General features: G+C 36.0%; 1 protein-coding gene across 4 annotated transcripts in view; it reads right to left on the bottom strand.

Annotated features, from left to right (window-relative positions):
• Positions 1-4,021: 4,021 nt before the first annotated feature.
• Positions 4,022-21,847, bottom strand: part of CUTC (cutC copper transporter) — a 34,257-nt gene continuing 16,431 nt past the window's right edge. The window contains exons 7-10 of one of the 4 annotated variants that reach the window (XM_082854389.1): positions 19,823-19,850; positions 17,469-17,525; positions 16,543-16,648; positions 4,022-4,356 (exon numbers count right to left, since the gene is read on the bottom strand). In XM_082854389.1, the coding sequence (XP_082710515.1) occupies positions 4,140-4,356; positions 16,543-16,648; positions 17,469-17,525; positions 19,823-19,850 (408 nt within the window). In that variant the 3' untranslated portion in view covers positions 4,022-4,139. Of the gene's footprint in view, positions 4,357-15,075; positions 15,589-16,542; positions 16,649-17,468; positions 17,526-19,822; positions 19,851-21,847 lie in introns of those variants that run through there. The other 3 variants (XM_082854391.1, XM_082854390.1, XM_082854392.1) reach the window with 3 other exon arrangements.

The following is a 21,847-nucleotide window of genomic DNA, read 5'->3' on the forward strand; positions in this document are numbered from 1 at the left end:
GGGACTTCCCTGGTGGCCCAGTGGTTAAGATTCTGCGCTCGCAATGCAGGGGACCTGGGTTCTATCCCTGGTCAGGGAACTGGATCTCACATGCCACAACTAAGAGCCCACATGCTGCAACTAAAGGAGCCCATATCCTGCAACTAAAGATCTCACGTGCTGCAACTAAGACCTGGTGCAGCCAAATAAATAAGTAAATATTTGAAATAGTGGTTGCAAACTGGAGGTCCGTGGGCTGAATTCAGCCTTTATAAGTGTTGTGTTTGGCCTGTACAGTTAAAAAAAGTTCTTAGAAAAGAATCAATTAATGTCACCCATCACATCAGGCTAAAGAAGAAAAAAATCACATGATCATATCAATAGATAGATGTAGAGAAAGTATTTGAAAAAACCCAATATGCACTAATGATAAAAACTTTCAGAAACTAGGAATAGAGGGGAATTTTCTCACTTGATAAAGAATATCTACAAAAGACCTATAGTTAACACTACACTTATACACACTTTCCCACTAAGATCAGGAACAAGGCAAGGATGTCCCTCTCACTACATCTTTTCAACACTGAAGAATTCATAGCTAAGGATAAAAACAAGAAAAGATACACTGATTGGGAAGGAAGATATAAAACCGTCTTTGTTCTCAGATGACATGATTGTCTATGTAAAAAATCCAGAAGAATTGAAAAAGAGCTCCTGGAACTCATAAGTGATTATAGCAATGTAGCAGAATACAAAATTAACATACAAAAGTCAATCACTTTCTTATATACCAGCAATGTACAAGTCAATTTTGAAATTAAAAACACAATACCATTTATATTAGCACCCCAAAAAAGAAATACCTTGGAATAAATTTAACAAAATATGTACCAGGTCTATATGAGGAAAACTACAAAACCCTGATGAAAAAATTCAAAGAAGAAATATTTCATGTTCACAGTTAGGAAAACTCACTATTGTCAAGATGTCAGTTCTTTGTAATTTGATTTGTAGATTTAATGTAATCCCAATCAAAATCCCAACAATTTATTTTGTGGATATCAACAAACTGATTCTAAAGTTTATATGGAAAGGCAAAAGACACAGAATAGCCAACACAATATTGAAGGAGAAAAACCAAGTTGGAGGACTAACACTATCTGACTTCAGGAATATGATGGAAAAAAACTGACAAATAGATCAATGAAACAGAAAGCAAGCCCAGTAATAGATCCTTATAAATATAGTAAACTGATCTTTGACAAAGGAACAAAGGCAATACAATGGAGAAAATATAGTATTTTCAATAAGTGATATTGGAACAACTGGAAATCCACATGCCAAAAAAAAAAAAAAATCTAGATACATACCTTACACCATTCCCAAAAATTAACTCAAAATTGATCAAAGACCTAAATGTATAAAACACAAAACCATAAAAGTCCTAGAAGACAACAGAGGAGAAAATCTAGATGACCTTGGGTTTGGCAATGACTTTTTAGATACAACACCAAAGACATGACCCATGAAAGAAAGCAAAAATTATTAAGCTGGACTTTATTGCAATTAAAAATTTCTGCTCTGCAAAAGACACTTAGCTGGAGGAATCAGGCACCCTGACTTCATGCTATATTACAAAGCTACAGTAATCAAAACAGTATGGTACTGGCACAAAAACAGAAATATAGATCAACAGAACAATATAGCCCAGTAATAAATGTACGCAACTATGGTCAATTAACCTACAACAAAGGAGGCAAGAATATACAATGGAGAAAAAAACGGTCTCTTCAATATGTGCTGGCAAAACTGGACAGCTACATAAAAAGAATGAAATTAGAACATTCTCTAACACCATGCACAAAAATAAACTCAAAATGGATTAAAGACCTAAATGTAAGACCAGATACTATAAAACTCCTAGAGGAAAACATAGGCAGGACACTCTTTGACATAATTTAATTTCCTTTTTTGGCAGCAGGTGTAGCATATCTTGAACTCAGCAAGGCACCTGACAAGATACATCATGTTTTCTATGGACTGGATGAGTGCATATTTACATGGACCTTTAATAGCTTGAACCACTGTATATTCAAATAAATTAACAGAATGGTATAAATGATATAACCGGAGGAAGATCTCTACTGGCATTCCAAAAGGGTCTGCAGTGGCTTCAGCACCTTCAACATTTTTATCAATGATCTACAGGCATTAAGAGAACTCACATTTAATGGACATCTTATATGTCAACCTCACATGGGTTTCTTAAATAACAAATACATTTCTATGTTAGGCACTCTAAAATTTTTATGTAATTTAATCCTCACAATAATCCTATGAGATAGGTATTTTTAGTCCAATTTTACCAATTAAGAAACTGAGGCTCAGAAAGGTTAAGAAAATTGTCCTACATTCCACAACTTACAAAGAATAATCCTCCATATTGGTACAGCAAAAACATCAACAGATGTCCTCCCACACCTTTACAAGGTAGAAAAGACTGGAGAAAATATGCTCTGGGGAGAAAGTCCAACCAGAAGATCTCCAAGATTTTACGATTTAATGTATATAAAATTTTACACAAAGACAAAAATAGTGTGATGATTCCCTTTACCGAAGGATACACCACAGGATTTCTTTAAATCACAAGCTCTCCTACTGCCCTGAAGATGTAATCTGAATATGTCAAATACATGCACATTTTCAGGAAAGCTCCTATTCTATCAGACGAGGTGTGCTGTGAATTCTCTCTTTTAAAGTGTAATAATTGATATTTAAAGACTGTACTAAGAAAGACTGCAGCATGTTAAGGAGTCAGGAAACCTGGCTGGATTCTGGCTTTAGCTCTGATGGTCTTAGGTAAAATGATTTCTCCCAGATCTCTTCTTAATGGTTTCCAAAAATCTCTTCTTAAGGGCTCAATGTGTGTCTTCTGTAAATAATTGATTGCATAGAGGTAATTCAGTAGAAGGGAACATGTGATCATAGTGACTCAGGGAAAAATATGCTCTATCACTTCTACTTAGTAAGCAAATGTTGATTAACAAGTGGTTGCATTTAGGTTACTTTGAAGAATCTACAAAAGTTCAATGTTCAAGATAACCAAAGAGTTGCATACTTTTAGTTAATGATTACATATGAACTTAAGAAAGGTTTTCTTTCTTGTGCAATATCTTAAAATAGATATCCAGTGGTAACAGTAAAAATATTTTTTCCCTTTGTATTTTTTAATTGGGTCTAACATTCATCTCCTATAGCATAAACTAAAAACTATAGTATGAATTAAATAATTACTTCCAAACTCTCCCAAGATAATCTGTACATTTTTGTGCTGCTAAAACAAACAAAAAAATTTAGAATAACCAGAGACCAAAAGGGACGTACAAGTAATTAATTTTTAAAATATTTTTACTTATGGTAAACATATTTTTTTAATATTAAAACCTGAAATATATTGAAATTCTTCTGGAAGAATAAACAAATTGCAAAGCATAGATTTAAATAATTAATAAACTCATTGAACTAGATTTAAAGCCTACCAGAAAAAGAGTCAACTACTAAAAGATGTAGTTTTTAAAAAGAACATGTACTTTAAAAAATAGTAAAAGTTATTGACACTACAGAATAATGTTCCTGGTAGAGTCAAAGAATAAGCTTTTAACTGTCGACAAACTAGAGAGAATTGGATGAGCAGTTTGATGTTTTTTAGACAGAAGCATATTAGAATAAAAAAGAAGTAATTGAGAATTCTCTGGTGGTCCAGTGGTTAGGACTTGGTGCTTTCACTGCCCTGGCCTGGGTTCAATCCCTGGTTGGGGAACGAAGATCGTACAAGCTGCGTGGAGGGGCCAAAAAAAAAAAAAAGTAATTAATTTAGGTCTTTACTTCACATCATCCCATTAAATAAATTAATTAATTAATAAATTTAAAATGTCTTCAAGGAAGACATTGAATCTTTTTTTTCCATAAATTTGTTTATTTATTTGTTTGTTTTATTTTGGGCTGCGTTGGGTCTTTGTTGCTGTGCACAGGCTTTCTCTAGTTGCAGCGAGCGGGGACTACTCTTCATTGTGGTGCACGGGCTTCTCACTGTGGTGGTTTCTCTTGTTGTGGAGCACAGGCTCCCAGCGCACGGGCTTCAGTAGTTGCGGCATGCAGGCTCAGTAGTTGTGGTACACGGGCTTAGGTGCTCCGTGCATGTGGGATCTTCCCAGACCAGGGCTTGAACCCGTGTCCCCTGCATTGGCACGTGGATTCTTAACCACTGTACCACCAGGGAGGCCCATAAAATATATTTTTGATAGGTCATAAAACAAGAGAATAAAATGGGCTAGCATAAAAAGATGTGCACTGGAGAGAATAATACTCTTCTGAGTCCTGGAAAAAAAAAAAAAGTGATATCAGAAAACAGAAAGTGTCTACACAATTTTTTTTTTTAATGTTCAAGAGACTTTTATAAAACAAATACAGTCAGCCAGGCCTCTGTATCCTTGGGTTCCACATTCACAGATTCAACCAATCACGGATCAAAAATATTTGAGAAAAAAAATTCCAGAAAGTTCCAAAAAGCAAAACTTGAATTTGTCATTCACTGGCAGCTTTTACATAGCATTTACATTGTATTTACAACTATTTGTATTTACATTGTATTGGGTATTATAGATAATCTAGAGATGATTTAAAGTATACAGGAGGATGTGGGTAGGTTACAGGAAAATACTACACTAGATACATGGGACTTGAGCATCTGCAGATTTTGGTATCCAGACCAGAGAAGTCTTGGAACTAATCCCCCCTAGATACTGAGGGAAACCTGTACTAATACGAAAGCAACCAAACAGGAAATACATCTGATAAAAATAACATGGAGGGGCAATATAAATAGTAATTATCACATGGAAAACCACATAGCTTTACCAGCAATTAAATACGAGTAAATTATAAAAATTTCTGGAAGGATACAAAAGAAATTGTTAATGGTGGCTGCTTTCAGAAGAACTGGAGGAATGACGAAGATAAGCTAAAAGAAAGTATACATAAGGTGTTGAATTCTGTGGATACTGATTCCCCCAAAACAGTACCAAAACAACCTGTTAAAACAGAGCTGAGTTTATTCTTATCACAGTAAGAGATAGCCCTACCTTAACATACACTGGCCTTTTTACTAGGAATTTATTTAAATTCATAATACCAAATGCATTCTTACAATTTATGATTGGACTAGTACTATTATTATTATTATAGACAGTTTTGTGAATTAAGAACATGAAAATAGCCAAATTAGTGAAAATTTGCTGGATAATATCTTTAAGCCTAATGCCAAGACTGTAAAAAATGCATTTCTCTGTATGTTCATGTTTGTTCACACATATATGTAGAAATCTGGGGAGTGATTTTAATAGCACTTAGTTTTTTTACTTATTTTGGGGACATATATGAGAGAGATTACCAAGTGGTATTTGCAAAAGGAGTTTGAAGAGCCCCATATTTTATTTAAAGGAAAAATCTGTAATTTCAATCATATAATTTCAACTTTAAATTCTTTCACTATGGAGGTTGTATCCACAGAGCAGCAAGTACAGTGCTAGGCATATGGATATGAGCTATATAAATAAAATGTGCTATTCTCATAATCATTACTTTTGACCTGGGTTCCTCTTTGATCTATAAAGGGAAGGGCCATCTCTTTGGCATCTTGTGAGTGGACCCCTGTGAATGGGTTGAAAGATCTCCAAATAGGATGAATTATTTATGGGTGTCTTTCCTATCTTCAAACACATAAACTGTAATTGACTTCAGAGCAATTTTGAAGTATAAAGTGTATTCTCTAAGATAAGTGTCTGAACTTCATTGAACTCTTTTTTTTTTAATATTTAATTTTATTTATTTTTGGCTGCTTTGGGTCTTCATTGCTGTGCGCGGGCTTTCTCTAGTTGTGGCGAGCGGGGGCTACTCTTCATTGTGGTGCGCAGGCTTCTCCTTGTTGTGGCTTCTCTTGGTGCAGAGCATGGGCTCTAGGCACGTGGGCTTCAGTAGTTGCAGCACGCAGGCTCAGTAGTTGTGGTATGCGGGCTTAGTTGCTCCAAGGAATGTGGGATCTTCCCGGACCAGGGATCGAACCCGTGTCCCCTGCATTGGCAGGCGGATTCTTAACCATTGCGCCACCAGGGAAGTCGCAAGCTCTGACTGTTTTAATTAAGCTATAAAGAGGTTTAGAGGACTTTGAGCTCAGTCAAGCCAGTGGTTACCAGTAAGATTGTTTTTCTAAAGATAGGACTTCCCTTGCAATTTTCAAACTGTATACAGATTTGGAAAGTTCTTAACCCTACGCAAGAAGGTTGCTATGAAACATTCATAGCAACTGCTGGAGGGAAACTCACTCTCCAATTTTTTTTCTTTTAACCACCTTTACCCATTTTTTCCACCCCCACCTCTAGCAACCACCAATCTGTTGTCTGTGAGTTTGCTTTTTTGTTTTAGATTCCACATGTGAGATCATACACCATTTGTCTTTCTCTGACTTATTTCACTTAGCATAATTCCCTCAAGGTCCATCCATCCCACCATATTGTTGCAAATGGCAGGATTTCTTTCTACTTTTTTATGACTGAATATTTCATTATGTCTATGTGTGTGTATGTACCTTATGATTTCTTTATTTTTTTTAATTTTTATTGGAGTATAGTTGATTTACAATGTTGTGTTAGTTTTAGGTGTACAGCATCTTACAATTTCTTTATCCATTCATTCATTGATGGGCACTTAAGTTGTTTCCATGTATTGGCTCTTGTAAATAATACTACAATGAACATGGATATCTTTTTGATAGTGGTTTCATTTCCTTCAGATAAATACCGAGAAGTGGAATTGCTGGATCATATGGTAGTTCTATTTTTAATTTTTTGAGGCACCTCCATACTGTTTTCCATAGTGGCTGCACCAATTTACGTTCCCACCAACAGTGCAAGAGGGTTTCCTTTTCTCCACATCCCCACCAACAATAATTTGTCTTTTTGGTAATAGCCATTCTAACAGGTATGAGGTGATATCTCATTGTGGTTCTGATTTGCATTTCCCTGATGATTAGTGATGTTGAGCACCTTTTCAGGTACCTATTGAACTTTGCTTTTTCTTCTTTGAAGAAATGTCTATTTGGATCTATTCTTCTGCGCATTTTTAAATCAAATTGTTTTTTCTATTGAGTTGCATGGGCTCTTTATGTATTTCGGATTTTAACCCTTTATCAGATATATGATTTGCCAATATTTTCTCCCATTCCATAGGTTGCCTTTTCATTTTGTTGATGCTTTTCTTTGCTGTATAGAGATTTTAGTTTGATGTAGTCCCACTTATTTTTGCTTTTGTTGTCTTTGCTTTTGGTCAAATCCAAAAAAACACTGCCAAAAATTCATTCTCCAATTATATTAGAAAACCCTTATAAAGGGTACACCCAACTTACTGTGGCTCGAATGAAAATATTTATTGGTTCACTTAACCAAAAGCCCAGAGATAATGCAGTTCTCAGGGTTGATTTATTCCAATGGTTGTGCTCCATTTCCCTCTCATTCTTTTGGCTTTGCTCTCTTTTGGCATCAGTTTTATCCTCAAACAGGTAGTGGGACAGCTGCAAGTTTCAAGAGTCATATTCATTCACACATAACATATAGGAAAAGAGAGAAAGGGTCATTTTTCAGCAAGTGTCCTAGAAATAGAAGCCACTAGCAACCTTCTCCTGGCATCCCAACACCCCAAATTTCTGAATCAATTCCTGACAAGGAAAATAAGGTTATCCCTAGATTACTCAGGCCCATACCTGAAGCTGTGGGTGAGGTAAGCCTTTCCTAAATTACATGGGCTACATGCAAAGTGATTGCTACAACAAAATCAGAACTGGGAGAAGAAATGAGAGAGAAAGTTTCGGTAGGAAATCAATGATGTCCACTAGGAATAAACTCTTAGTTTTTTTTCCAATTCAGATTCAGGATAATATGGGAAACAATGTCTACTATTTAGTGTCTTATTATAAAAAGGATTTTAAGCAACTTACAAAAATACACAAAATATAACAAGATGAGTAAAGGAAAAAAAGGATAGAAAAAGATAAAACAAGGGACAAGCCCACTACACAAAATTTATTCAATATGATCCTGTTTACCTGTGGGATACAAGTTTGACTCTGAGCTTCCATCAGTTGAAAGAGGAACTCTGAATCAGTAGCTGTATCAGTCAGGCCTCTTCTGGTTGCAAGTGTCAAAGACGCAAATCAAACAGGCATAAATACAAAAAGGAAATTTATTGGCTCATTTAATAGAACACTCTGTGAATGGAACTAGCTTTAGGCACAGATGGGTCCAGAAACTCAAACAAGGTTCTCAGGACATTTACTTGTGTGTTGGTTTCATTCTCAAGTGGCCTCTTTTCACTTGCTGGCAAAGATGGCCTCAAAAGCTCTATGGTTTCACAGAGCTTACAGCCAGTGATTCTAGTGAAAAGAGAACACCAGAAAAAAATCCTTGGTTGGATTCTGTTTGGCCCTCTTTGTGTTGTGTTCCCATCTCTAGACTAAACAATGTGGACAAAGGAATGAGGCACTCTAACTGGTTAGCCTGGGTAAACGTCCCCTCTCCCATGAGCAGGGAGAGCTATATGATTGACAATCCTATCAGGAAAGCATTATCTTTCAGTGGCAGCTTCAGAAAGGAAAAGATAGGCAAATAAAATGTCTTGATAACAACGTAATTCCATATACATAAGATATAAACAAACCAATTGTTCAGAAGCCCAGCTACTCCCCAGACTAACACTTAAGAAAAAATGTCTCCTCTAGGACCTCAACAACACAGTTGTATTTTATACAACTGTCTTCTATTACATTTCCAATATAGACCAGTGGCATAATGCCAATGTGGTTTGATTGTTTTTTTTTTTTAATTCTATGAGGGACTAGAGCAATGCAATCCAAACACAGAGCTCTTTGTGATTTTATCCAAGGATAAAATTTAGCATCTATACAGGAACAGATGGAATGAATATTCTTCAGGTGTCTTAGTCACAACTCTCAGTTGCAGGGAACAGAAATCCATTCAACCAGTGTAGCCATCTTACTGAGAGATGTAAACTAAATACAAAACGAATAAGAAATGATATTTTGCTTCTACCATTGTCTTCAACCATGCTGTATCAAAACTTTCTCTGCCCTTGACCACATCTCAGGTTTAAAAGGTCCAAGCTAATTTAATCTAATTTAAAACTCTCTCACATTTACTTTTAAAAAGCAGCTTTATTAACATATAAATTACATACAATTCACCCACTTAAAGTGTACAATTCAGTGGTTTTTAGCATATTCACAGAGCTGTGCAACCATCACCACAATCAATTTTAGAACATTTTTACCACCCACAAAAGAAACTCACACCCAATTTAAAGTCCTTCCCCTTTCTTGGCTCAGGGACCAGCTACTGCTGGGGAGGGAAGTGTCATTCTTTTTATCATTTTTCCTTGTTATTCAATTTCTCCCCTACAAATTCCAGGATTGGGGCAGGGAGGTGAGGACCCGGGTAAAAGAGGCAAAGGTAATTTTACTAATCTGGTAGGATGACCAAACTTGCCCAGTTTGCCTGGCACAGAGGAATTTCCTAGGATATGGGACTTTCAATGGTAAAATTGAAAAAGTTCCAAGAAAATTGGGATGGTTAGTCACCGTATTGAGCTGGTGCTGTTTATAGTTCACTCTTGTTTGATCAATAGCTAACCATCACACTTTGTTACAGCCACTTTCCAGGTGGTCCAACCCTTAGCTCTTCTTTGAGGCACCTGGGTGACTTCCCAATTGCAATTTCCTAACACAGGTTATACACACTGGCTGACCTCTTCTCCCCTCAAATCCTGTCTTTCAGCAGTATACTCTTCCATTGCTGGTAATGTTAAATTTGATTACTGGGTTAAGATGGTAACAACCATACAGCTCCATTATAATGTCAAGTTTCTATGTTCATGACTAGCAAATAACCCATAGGGTGATACTTTGGCACCATTTGGATATTCAGTCCCCAATCAACCTTTTACCTAATGGTTTCAGCATTAATAGTCTCTGACTGATTTATTTCATTAGGGGTTGCAAAATGGTTATTCTCTAATTCGGAAAGATGAGTAATGTTGCTGGGAATATTCATATACAAATTTTTGCATGGACATATTTTCAATTCTCTTGGAGATAGATATATATAATATTATATTATATTATGCTATATATTATATTAACCTAAGAATGGAATTGCTGGGCCATAGAGCAACTCTATGTTTAGCATTTGAGAAACTCTCAGACTATTTTACAAAGCAGCTCCACCATTTTACAATCCCACCAGCAGCACACAAAAGTTCTACTTGCTACACATCCTTGCCAGCATTTGATAATGGTCAGTCTTTTGGGGGGTATAGTCATTCTAGTGGGTGGGAAGTGGCAGCTCAGTGGGGTTTTCATTTGCATTTCCCTAATGACTAATGATTTTGAGCATCTTTTCACGTGCTTGTTGGCCAACTGTACACCTTCTTTGGAGAAATGTCTACACAAATCCTTATCCATTTTTAAAACTGGGTTGTCTTTTTATTGTTGAATTCTAAGTATTTTTTATACATTCTGGATACAAGCCCCTAATCAGATATATGATTTGCAAATATTTTCTCCCATTCTGTAGGCTGTCTTTTCACTTTCTTGATGTTACCCTTTGAAGCATTATTTTTTCTTTCGTGACTTGTGCTTTTCCTGTCGTATCTAAGGCTTTGCCTAACCCAAGCTCACAAAGATTTATTAGTTCTCTTCTAAGAATTTTATGTTTTAGCTCTTTTACTTAGGTCTATGATGCATTTGAATTAACTTTTGTACATGATGTAAGGTCCCACTTCATTCCTTTGCAAGTGTATATCCAGTGGTCCAGCACCATTTGTTAAAAAGACTATTCTTTCCCCAGGGAATTATCTTGCCACCCTGGTCAAGAATCAATTGCCTATAGTAAAAGGGTTTATTTCTGGACTCTCAATTCTACTGCATTGAGCTATATATTCATCTTTATGCCAGTAACACATTGTCTCAATTATTGTAGCTTTGTAGTAAGTTTTGAAATCAGGAAGTGTAAGTCCTCCAACTTTGTTCCTTTTTAAGATTGTTTGGCTATTTTGGGTTCCTTGCATTTCCAGATGAATTTTAGGATCGGCTTGTTAATTTCTGCCACAAAGGCCGTTGGGATGTTAATAGGGATTGCCTTGAATCCGTAGACCAATGGGAGAATATTGCTATCTTAACAATATTAAGTCTTCCAATCTATGATCATGGGATGTCATTCCATCTATTTATTTATTGTTAGATCTTTAAAAATTTCTTTAGAAAATGCTTTGTAGGGACTTCCCTGGTGGTTCAGTGGTTAAGACTGTGCCTTCCAATGCAGGAGGTGTAGGTATGATCCCTGTTCAGGGAACTAGGATCCCACATGCCGTTGGGTGCGGCCAAAAAACTTAAAAAAAAAAAAAAAAAAAAAAGCTTTGTAGCTTTCAACGTATGGTCTCGCACTTGATTAAATTTTTTCCTAAGCATTTTGTCATTTTTGATGCTATCATAAATGGAGCTATTTTCTTAATTGCATTTTAGGATTGTTAGTTGCTAGTGTAGCAATACAACTGATTTTGTGTATTGATTTTTATATCCTGCAACCTTGCTCAACTTTAAAAAATTTTTGTGTGGATTCCTTTCCACACAAAAGTATTTTCCATATATAAGATTGTGTCACCTATAAATAGAAGACGTTTTACTTCTTTCTTTTTAATCTGGATGCTTTTTATTTCTTTTTCTTGCTTAATTGCCCTGGCTAGGACCTCTAGTACAATGTTAAGTAGAAGTGGTAAGGGTGGACATCCTGTCTTGTTCCTGATCTTAGGGAGAAAATATTAAGTTTGATGTTAGCTATATATTCTGTTTTCTTACAGATGATCTTTTTCAGGTTGAGGAAGTTCCTTTCTATTCCAAGTTTGCTGAGTGTTTTTATTATGAAAGGGTGTTAGATTTTGTCAAATGCTTTTTAAGTGTTGAGATGACCATGTGACTTTTGTGCTTTATTCTATCAATATGGTGCATTACATTGATTGATTTTTGGATATTGAACCAGCCTTGCATTCCTGGTATAAATCCTATTTGGTCATAGAGTACACAGTAAGTCCCCTATATATAAACCTTCAAGTTGCAAACTTTCAAAGATGTGAACATGCATTCGCATGTCTAATCACGTAAATTAGTTTACCTGTCTGGTGTACACTGTCACATGCGTGCATCCTCTACAAGTGATTGTGCTTTTGTGTACTTTACTGTACAGTTCTGTTTAGAGTATAGTAGTACAGTATCTTTATTTCAAGCCCAGGATGTCTGGAAGCAAGCATAAAAGCAGTGGTGATGTAGCTGGTACTGGTATGATGAGAAAAAAAGAGCTACTACCAAGACATAACTGGATTGTTTTTTCAGGAGGGTAGATAAAATTGAATCCAGCAAGGAACCAGAACCTGTGCCATCAATGTCACGTGTGAGTGAATTTGCAGCTTGCCCTTTGTCTCCTATTGCTGATGATCTTTCAGCTCTTCCATCTCCCACCTCCTCTCCTTCCTCCAGTCAGTAACTCTTCTTGCCTGGTGTTCACTCGATGCCAGCCCCTGTATGCCAGCTGTTGTACTGTACAACTGTACTTTTCAAGGTACTGTACTGTAAGATTTAAAACGTTCTCTTTATTTTTTATATTTGTTTGTTTTTTATGTATTATTTGTATGAAAAGTGTTATAAACCTATTACAGTATAGTACTATATAGCCGATTGTGTTAGTTGGGTACCTAGGCTAACTTTGCTGGACTTATGAACAAACTGGACCTACAACTCGTATATGTAGGGGACTTACTGTAATCTTTTTTATGTTGCTGGACTCAGTTTACAGAACAAAGTGAAAAGTGGATCTCGATGGGGCAAACTGAAGATATCTAGCATAGTTCCTGAAGTCAGTAATCCTGATTCTCAATCCAGTGCTTTTTTTCCACTAGCAAAGTAAATCAACAGTATGAGTACACAATTGATGGTTGTAATGAGAAATATATAAAAATATGAAGACATGGTTCCCTAGTCTCAAAATACTTATAATATTGATGAGAAGACATATATACATGAAATAATGAGTAAGTATTTTAAAACAGGACTTTGTGTAGAAAAAAGAAATCAAGGTAAGGGGTTACCTTATGCTTTTATAGTCACATAGTGGAGGGCACAAACTATCGGCTTCAGCACTCAATGCCTAGCTTCCTGGGAGGACTTTTAAACTATCAAAGACTGATACTAGGAAACTAACCTGGAAGAAAAGAACTTTAATGGGTACATACTATGTACTTGGTGTTTTAATATATCCTTAAACCAGAAGCCATAGTTTAGTTATTAGTCCTGATTTAAAGATAAAGGAATTAAAGTTCAAAACATTAAGTTAACTTAAACTGGAAGTGAGGATATGATTCCAGGTGTGTCTGATTTGCCCAGGAGTATTGCCCTCTGTACTACATCCAGATACCAGAAGCATCCTTAAGCATAAGACTTAGAGGTTAGTAGCCTAGCATTCAAGTCTTGTAAACAACATTCATTTGTTATTAAATTTTGAGCAATTCATAGCACCTCTCAGATCCCTAGCTAATCTGTCTAAATAAAATAGAGATAATAACATAGCCTGCTCTTATCTCTGGAGGATCATACAGTGAAGTCCAAGCATGGGGGAGGGTTAGGCCAAAATACTAAACATGATGTGTGTGCATGTGTACATGATACTTACATGTCTCTTTCTATATTCCAAAGCCAATATTAAAACTATTAACAGAAACCAATATTAACAGAAACCAATATTAACAGAAACCACTGAGGTTATTATTGGTTTTTAAATAGTTTGCCTCTCATTTCTCATAAATTCCTTGGCAAATATTCTATGTTGAAATCGTACCTGAAAAAGTGAGGAAAGAAGTTAAGATTTAAAAGTGAGGGTAGAGGGACTTGCCTGGTGGTCCAGTGGTAAGGAATCCACCTTACAATGCAGGGGACGCAAGATCGATCCCTGGTCGGGGAACTAAGATCACACACGCTGCAGGGCAACTAAGCCCGCGTGCCACAACTACTGAGCTCACGTACCTCAATTAGAGAGCCTGCATGCCACAAACTATGGAGCCCACACGCTCTGGAACCCGCGCGCCACAACTAGAGAAGAGAAAACCTGCACGCCACAACTAGAGAGGTGCCTGTGCACCACACCGAAGAGCCTGCGCACCACACCAAAAGATCCCACATGCCTCAACAAGATCCCACGTGCCACAGCTAAGACCTGACACAGCCAAAATAAATAAATAAATAATAAATAAATCTTTTAAAAATAAATAAATAAAAGTGAGGGAAGGGGCACGTTAAAAGAAAGGGAAGGCTTTTGGTATACACATTCATTGGTACCCAAGTTTGTGCATGCTATTTATAGAGGCTCCACTAACTAGCCTCATGACCAAGGGCAAGCTCTTCGTATTATGATTCAGTTACTTTCCTAATACAGAAGCATCAGTTCTATTACCAGAGCGGTGTCTGTGTAAAATGAGATAATAAATATGGAAGTGACAGAAAAAACTAGAAATGAACCTCACCATTTGGGACCTGCCCATAGGAAAAGCAATTTTCATCACTAGAATCCAGTCTCCATATCTGTGGCCTCAGCTGAAAGAAACAGCTATTCTGACAACCTTCCTAACCTCCCCCAGTTCTCTATAGATCTTTGTACATTGTCAGATGAACCTCATAGTTAAGCCATTTCTCTATCTGGGAGCAGAGGTAGAAGTAACCTGATGGACAACAGAGATCACTTCTGTCTTTCTAAGTCTGGGAACTTTTACATCCTACTTCCCAAGTCTAGGAATTTTTATGCTATACCATTTACTCTATATCCTTAGTATCCTGCCCAGGATCCAAAAGGTACATAATAAAAAGAGAAAATAAAATAAAAAAAAATCCTCCTTTTAATACTTGGCTACAGATGAGTAAGAGACTCTACCATAATAGAATGGCAATTTTTATTTTACAAATGAAAAGGCAAAATACTGCTACTGAGTTGACCATGAAGTCACATCTGAGTTGAATGTTCATACTTTGCAGTTGAATTTTCCCAGTTCATCAGTTAATTCCACTGAAAACAGACTAAGCCTCCATTTGTGGAAGAAGCGTAGGCCAGATTAAACCATGATGATGGAGATGGTCGACAAGATTAAGCAAAGGAAATGACTGTAATCTGTTTCAAGTTCTTTTTCTTCTTGGAAACATTCTCCATGGTAATGTAAGACTTAAAACAAAGACTGTGACTGTCCTGGCCAGAGAAGGTTAAAGCTGTGTCATAGAGAACTGTAGACTATTCTTCTACCTTTGTCCAGTGATATCCATCTCTCTCAGAGAGGTCTGGCTAAACCAGAATATTCTTTGCAATAGCATTCAAAGTCCTTACTAGGGTCACATCTGTTACCTTTAGAGAATATTCTGATCTAGAAAGAGAGGCTCCCATAGCAACAGAGGAATTTCTGCAATAGAAGTAATAAAGGAACAGATAATTACATAAGTTGTTTAATGAGCCCTCCTACTGGCACTTCATTTTACAGGCAATTTCAAGGCTCAAAAACAAAGTTAGGTCAAGGACCCTGAACTACTATATTTTATAATTTTTATTGATTACTTGAAACATCTAGTATCTAAATCTATCAGATAGTATACTTGATTTTATATCTGGAGTTGTAAATTCTAAGGCTCTTGCTTCTTTTACGTTTCATTTTTTCCAACTTAGAAATAATCAACAATTAACTATTAAATATAGGAGTCCTCTCAAGTATAATAAAAAGAACACGTAATAGTTTAAATTCCTTAATAGTGATATAATTTCCAAATAACTGAAAATAGGGAATTCCCTGGCAGTCCAGTGGTTAGGACTCCATACTTTCACTGCCAAGGGTGCAGGTTCAATCCCTGGTTGGGGGAACTAAGACCCCACAAGCTGTGCAGTGTGGCCAAAAACAATAAAATTTAAAGAAATTAAAAAATAAAAATAAAATAACTGAAAGTAGAGAGCAAAGGTGAGGAAAGACTTAAGTATTAACAGTAGGAAAGATAAAAATGACTACGGCTCTTCAATCCTTATACCATAGTTATTAACTTTGCTAAAGGAAATCACAGGTGAATGGCCACACATACATATCTGATTCATTTGAAGCTTAGCTGCTGAATTAGAATTTATTATTAACTGGTCTAAGTTCAGCAATGCCTTAAGGCTTTGAAGATTAGCCTGTGTTCAGAAGAGCCTGCTTATTTAAGGCAGGAAAAGAACCACTCTGCAGTTAAAAAACTTCAAAAATGACTGTAATACTTACATACTAATCACAACATTCCATTCATTAATCATGCCATCAACTAAGGTTTTCCTGTTTGGGGAAGTAAAGATTAACTGCATTCATTTCTGCAGGAGTCAAAGAATATATTTTTACCGAAACTTCATTCCTGAATCTCTAGCCAACCGAGCGGAACAGTGGAATTCTGTAGCACCTGAACCCTCAAGGATCCTTTGTAGATTTCTGTCTGTTATGCCACCCCCTGTTGGAAAGAATAAGTAATATATTAAATAGAATATATTTTCATATAAGATTTAATGAATAATATGACTGCCAACTCTACCTGGAACCTCCATACTGAAATTTCTCATTGATTTGAGAATTATTCTCTCTTTACTCAGCTAGAATGAATTTAGAAAAAAAATGATGAAAAGGCAAGACTACAGACTCTGAAGAACAAAAGATTAGGTCAAAGCACCTTTATGACAGAATTTTACATGCCCACTGGTTTATGTAACAATGCTATATGTTACCGATTTTAAATCTATAAAGATTACTCCAGGGCAAGGAAAATCACTGAGTGTTCTAGCCCTGCTTCCCCTCAATTAAAGCAAAATCAAATTGAAATGAAAGGTAAGATAGACTTGAGGAAGAAGTCACAAAAGCAAAGCCTCAGAAATGTATCTCAAAGAGAAAACCTCCAAGGTTCTTTCTCTGGCCCAGGATTTGATGAACACACAGATCTCACTGGCAATGGGAATAATGCAAGGTGTTATACAGCTTATTTATTATAATATCAACTTTTTGTTTCATTTTACAGAAGAATTTGATTCTACTTTATTAAAACTGCACAATCAAGTATTTTATGACTCATTTGTTTTAATGAACAATCTCTTAAATGTCTGTATATGAAGAATAATATTCTGAACTGATACCAGATTATAAATATAAAATCAGCTTATTCATCTTGATATCATTCTCTCCTAATATATAGGACGTATTCAATACATATTTTTAAATGACCGTTAAAATATGTACTTTTTATCTCAAGCTATTCAAGCTACTAAAATAACTTGACTTACACACTCTTTCAGACTCATTAACTCTTTTTCTTGGTGGTACAGTAATGTCACTGAGCCCTAAGAAGCAGAAAGAACAGACTGAGAAGTCAGATTTAGATTGGAATCCTGGCTTTACCACTGTGGCCCTTCACAGCTATGTGATCTTAAATAAATTTCTTAAATCCACTGAGCCTCAATTTTTTCACCAAAGAGGGATAGTATTGCCTACTTCACAAACTTGTAAGGATTAAAAGACAAATACATTATTTCCTTCTAATAAATAACAAAATATCTGGCCACTGAAAAACACGTTGCTCAGTTATCAGAACATAAGTAATACATTTTCCCAACATAGACTAACAGGTGGGACTTGAAAGAACAGCTAGTTCAATATCCTCTCTTTATAAAGATAAGGAAACTGGAGCCTAAATTATATTGTAAGCTTCATTATGAAAGTCCCTAAAGGGGAGCTACTATGTTCTAGTTATCTTTATATTTCCCAATGATGGACACTCATTAGCATTCAGGTTGACTCACCCAGGAATTTTTACTTGCTGGTAATTACTTACATGAAATCGTTATAATTTGTTTATAGATCTATTTGGTGAGCTCCTCAAGTAGAAGGATTACTTCACATACATTTCTGTGTTTTTACACCTACCACAGAACCTGTCATATAATTAGCATTTTCTTGGTGAGGTTTGTTAAATAATCACAAATATTTTTGGATATAACATCTTTTCACCTAAGACTGTAAGCCTCTTGAGGAAGTAGTTTCTTGTGTAACTCTGTATCCCAAGTAGTGCCTTGCACATAGCACATAACTTAATAATTACATATAAAGCAAAGGCAATCTTACGTTAACAACTGTCTTTAAGTCTGGGTATTAGTTGTCAAGTATAAATATATTTAGTCTTAAATGGAAATGCATCAGACTCAATTAAGTTTCTTTAACATTCCCTGATTAATCTACTAAGGGTCTCAACTTAACAAATAATATATGCTTTCTTTTTGCTCATGTTTCAGGAACTTGCTACAAGTCAAAGCTTTCCTAAATTTCTGACACTATCTGTCTGTTTGGCCTCTTTTTAAAAGTTGGCCTATATCTCACTATCACCATTTTGACCTCTGGTCAGTCTTGGCATCATTGGTATTAAGACAACCAGACATTGTATGCCTTCTGATGTGATGAAATATGAAGTATTCAGAATTATCGATGAAGTATTCCTACCAAAAATATTTAACCAGAATCTAAACAAGCAGTTTATAGGAAAATACAGAGGCTAGTCTAGGAAATACATGCTAAACAATATCAAAAGGAAACAATCTGATAAATCCAGAAACTAGGACATTTTACTGGGTAAGTAGTTCAAACTTTTTAAATGTCATTTTTTTTAAAGCAGAAGAAGAAAAGGAAAACTTCTATATTAAAAGATATTAAGAAAGATAAAAACCAAGTGCAATACTTGTTCCTTGATTGGATCCTGGTTTGAACATATCAGCTATAAAAAACATTCTGGGTACAATTAGAGAAAGGAGAGTATTAGCTGAGTATTAAATGGTATTAGGGATTTAGTGTTTATTTTGATAGATGTGATAATGATATTGCGGTTAGAGTAAAATGCCCTTATTTTTTTAGAGACGTATAAAGAGAAAATGTTATAATGCCTTTAATTTAATTTTAAAATACCTCAGGATAAAAAAAAGATGAAACAAATGTGATAAAATGTTAAATATAGAAATTGAGTACATGAGTATTCATAATGCTGTTTTCTTTTTTATATGTTTGAGAAATTTAATAAGAAAAAATTAAGATTGTCTTTATATTAATCTCATTCTGGATCTAGGTCATCTTATCTAATTCTTTAAAAACTGTTGACTTCTAATGAGCCATTATGTACTTCATTGATCTTAGAGTTATCATTAGAAGTATGTGATCCAACTGTTCTGACTACAAGGAAGAATTTTGTGATCAAAGATTTTCAGAAACTGAGTATTACATTATCCAGGGGTATTACCTATGTTTGCTTATACCTTGTCAACAACTAGGACATTTGGCCCTAATGCAGTGTAGCAGCATCAAACTTGGTGTGCCTCACCAGAAATGAACATCTACATTCACAAAATTGTATACTATGGGAAAGCAAACATGGAGAAACCCCAATCCTTATTTGCTCTTCTCTGAGCGAAACCCTACTAGAGTGTTCCTCATATAGTTTTAAATTGCAGCACAGATCCCCCAATCTTAAACATTTTAATCAAATTATATATTCTTTCTGAACACCATGTACTAACACTACCCCCCATACTGTCCTGCCTCTTTTGCTCTTCCTCACTATAGTGTTACACTAGTAAACGGATAGATAAATAAATACCTGGCATTACCACAATCCTGCCTTTTGCCTGAAAAAAGAAAAAAATAAACAATTTTAATATCCTTCTCTTACATGGGAAAATAAGGCAGCAAAACAGAAACATAATTATATTAAATTTATTAAGTTCCTACTAGTATCTAATTTTCAATAGATCTTTCTATTTCTTTGGGATCTTGGGTAAGTAAAATGTTCAGAGTAGTAACTCTTTCTACCCAGAAAGGTTATTTTATTGTATTGCTTTAAAGACTTGTACTGTTATAAACACAAAGAATAGGAGAATAAAATATAAATACTAAATAATCACACCACCTTAAGAAAACCCATTACTGGGGGCTTCCCTGGTGGCGCAGTGGTTAAGAATCCACCAGCCAATGCAGGGGACACGGGTTTAAGTCCTGGTCTGGGAGGATCCCACATGCCGCGGAGCAAATAAGGCCATGCACCACAACTACTGAGCCTGTGCTCTAGAGCCCACAAGCCACAACTACCGAGCCCATGTGCCACAACTACTGAAGCCTGCACGCCTAGAGCCTGTGCTCCGCAACAAGAGAAGCCCCCGCACCGCAACGAACGCAGCTAGAGAAAGCGTGCACGCAGCAACGAAGACGCAACACAGCCAAAAATAATAAATAAAATAACATTTTTAAAAAAGAAAAGAAGAGGGCTTCCCTGGTGGTGCAGTGGTTGAGAGTCCGCCTGCCAATGCAGGGGACACGGGTTCGTGCCCTGGTCCGGGAAGATCCCACATGCCATGAGCGGCTATGCCCATGAGCCATGGCCGTTGAGCCTGTGCGTCCGGAGCCTGTGCTCCGCAACGGGAAAGGCCACAACAGTAAGAGGTCCATGTACCGCAAAAAAAAAAAAAAAAAAAAAAGCCACTACTGAAAAATAACACTAATTCTGAGTTCTTGGCATGCGATGGAATGGAAGTAGTTGAATTTAAGTAAGATTTCAGCAGAAAAGAAAGAGGATAGCATAATCGTAAATTACTAGAAAAAAAATCTGTTCAAATCATGTGTCCTCAACTAAATTCCCTAGCTTATTATACCAATTAAATAAAACCATAGGTCCATTTTATTGGATATTAAGTAATAAAACTGAACTACATGAATTGATTTAATTTCTGATAATAGGTATTGAAATTTCCTTACTTTTATTCTAATTTTCATCCCATTTCCTAAATAAATTTTGGTGATATACCCAGTATCACTGAAAGTCAAAAGGAAATCACCTTTTTACAAATGCATACTCAGTAGAAACTCTAGTGGCAGGTAGGTAATAATGACAGAATAAAAATAACATATAATGTTATAACAAGCTCACTAACTTGCAGAATAATACCCTGATCAAATTGCTCTATCATGAAAGTGTTTATCAAATGTCACTTTACTCACTCCTCCATCCATCCAACAAATATTTATTAAGTGCCTACCGTGTACCAGACACTGTTGTAGGTATGAAGAATACTGTGACTGAAGGGGTCCAAAATATGTCACTGTGGCATAAAAATTATTTTGAGCTAAAGGCTGAAATTCCTTATCTGCCTAAAAGCAGAGCCTCCCAAAAGAACTGAAAAAGAACTCAACTGTCATAAATCCCCTCACTGGAAGCAGCTCCTCAGCACCACATCCAGGCAGACAATATCATAAAACTATCCTATCTCCCATCTATTCTTCTAAGGATACAATAATCTTTCCAAAAAGTCATTTGTTTTCCCATAAGGGCCCTTTCTCCTTCCACTTCTAAGTCCCTAAGTGCTCTCTTCCCCCTCCTTTACCTATTAGAAGATGGTATATAAGCCCCCAATTCTAAGCACCTCTTTGAGTCACATTTCTTTGTGAACTCCCATACATACATACACACGTGATTACAATCTTGTTTTCTTGCAAATCTATCTTTTGTCAGTTTAATTTGCAGGATCTCTAATACTGAACCTAGGAGGGTTCACTTTTTTTTTTAAAAAGAGGGTAAAGAAAAAGTTTTTCCTCTCTGACATCATGAGCAAGAGAAAGTTCCTATTCTCAT

The sequence above is a fragment of the Leucopleurus acutus genome (assembly GCF_964270905.1).
Source record: "Leucopleurus acutus genome assembly, chromosome: 14".
NCBI classification, from domain to species: Eukaryota; Metazoa; Chordata; class Mammalia; order Artiodactyla; family Delphinidae; genus Leucopleurus; species Leucopleurus acutus.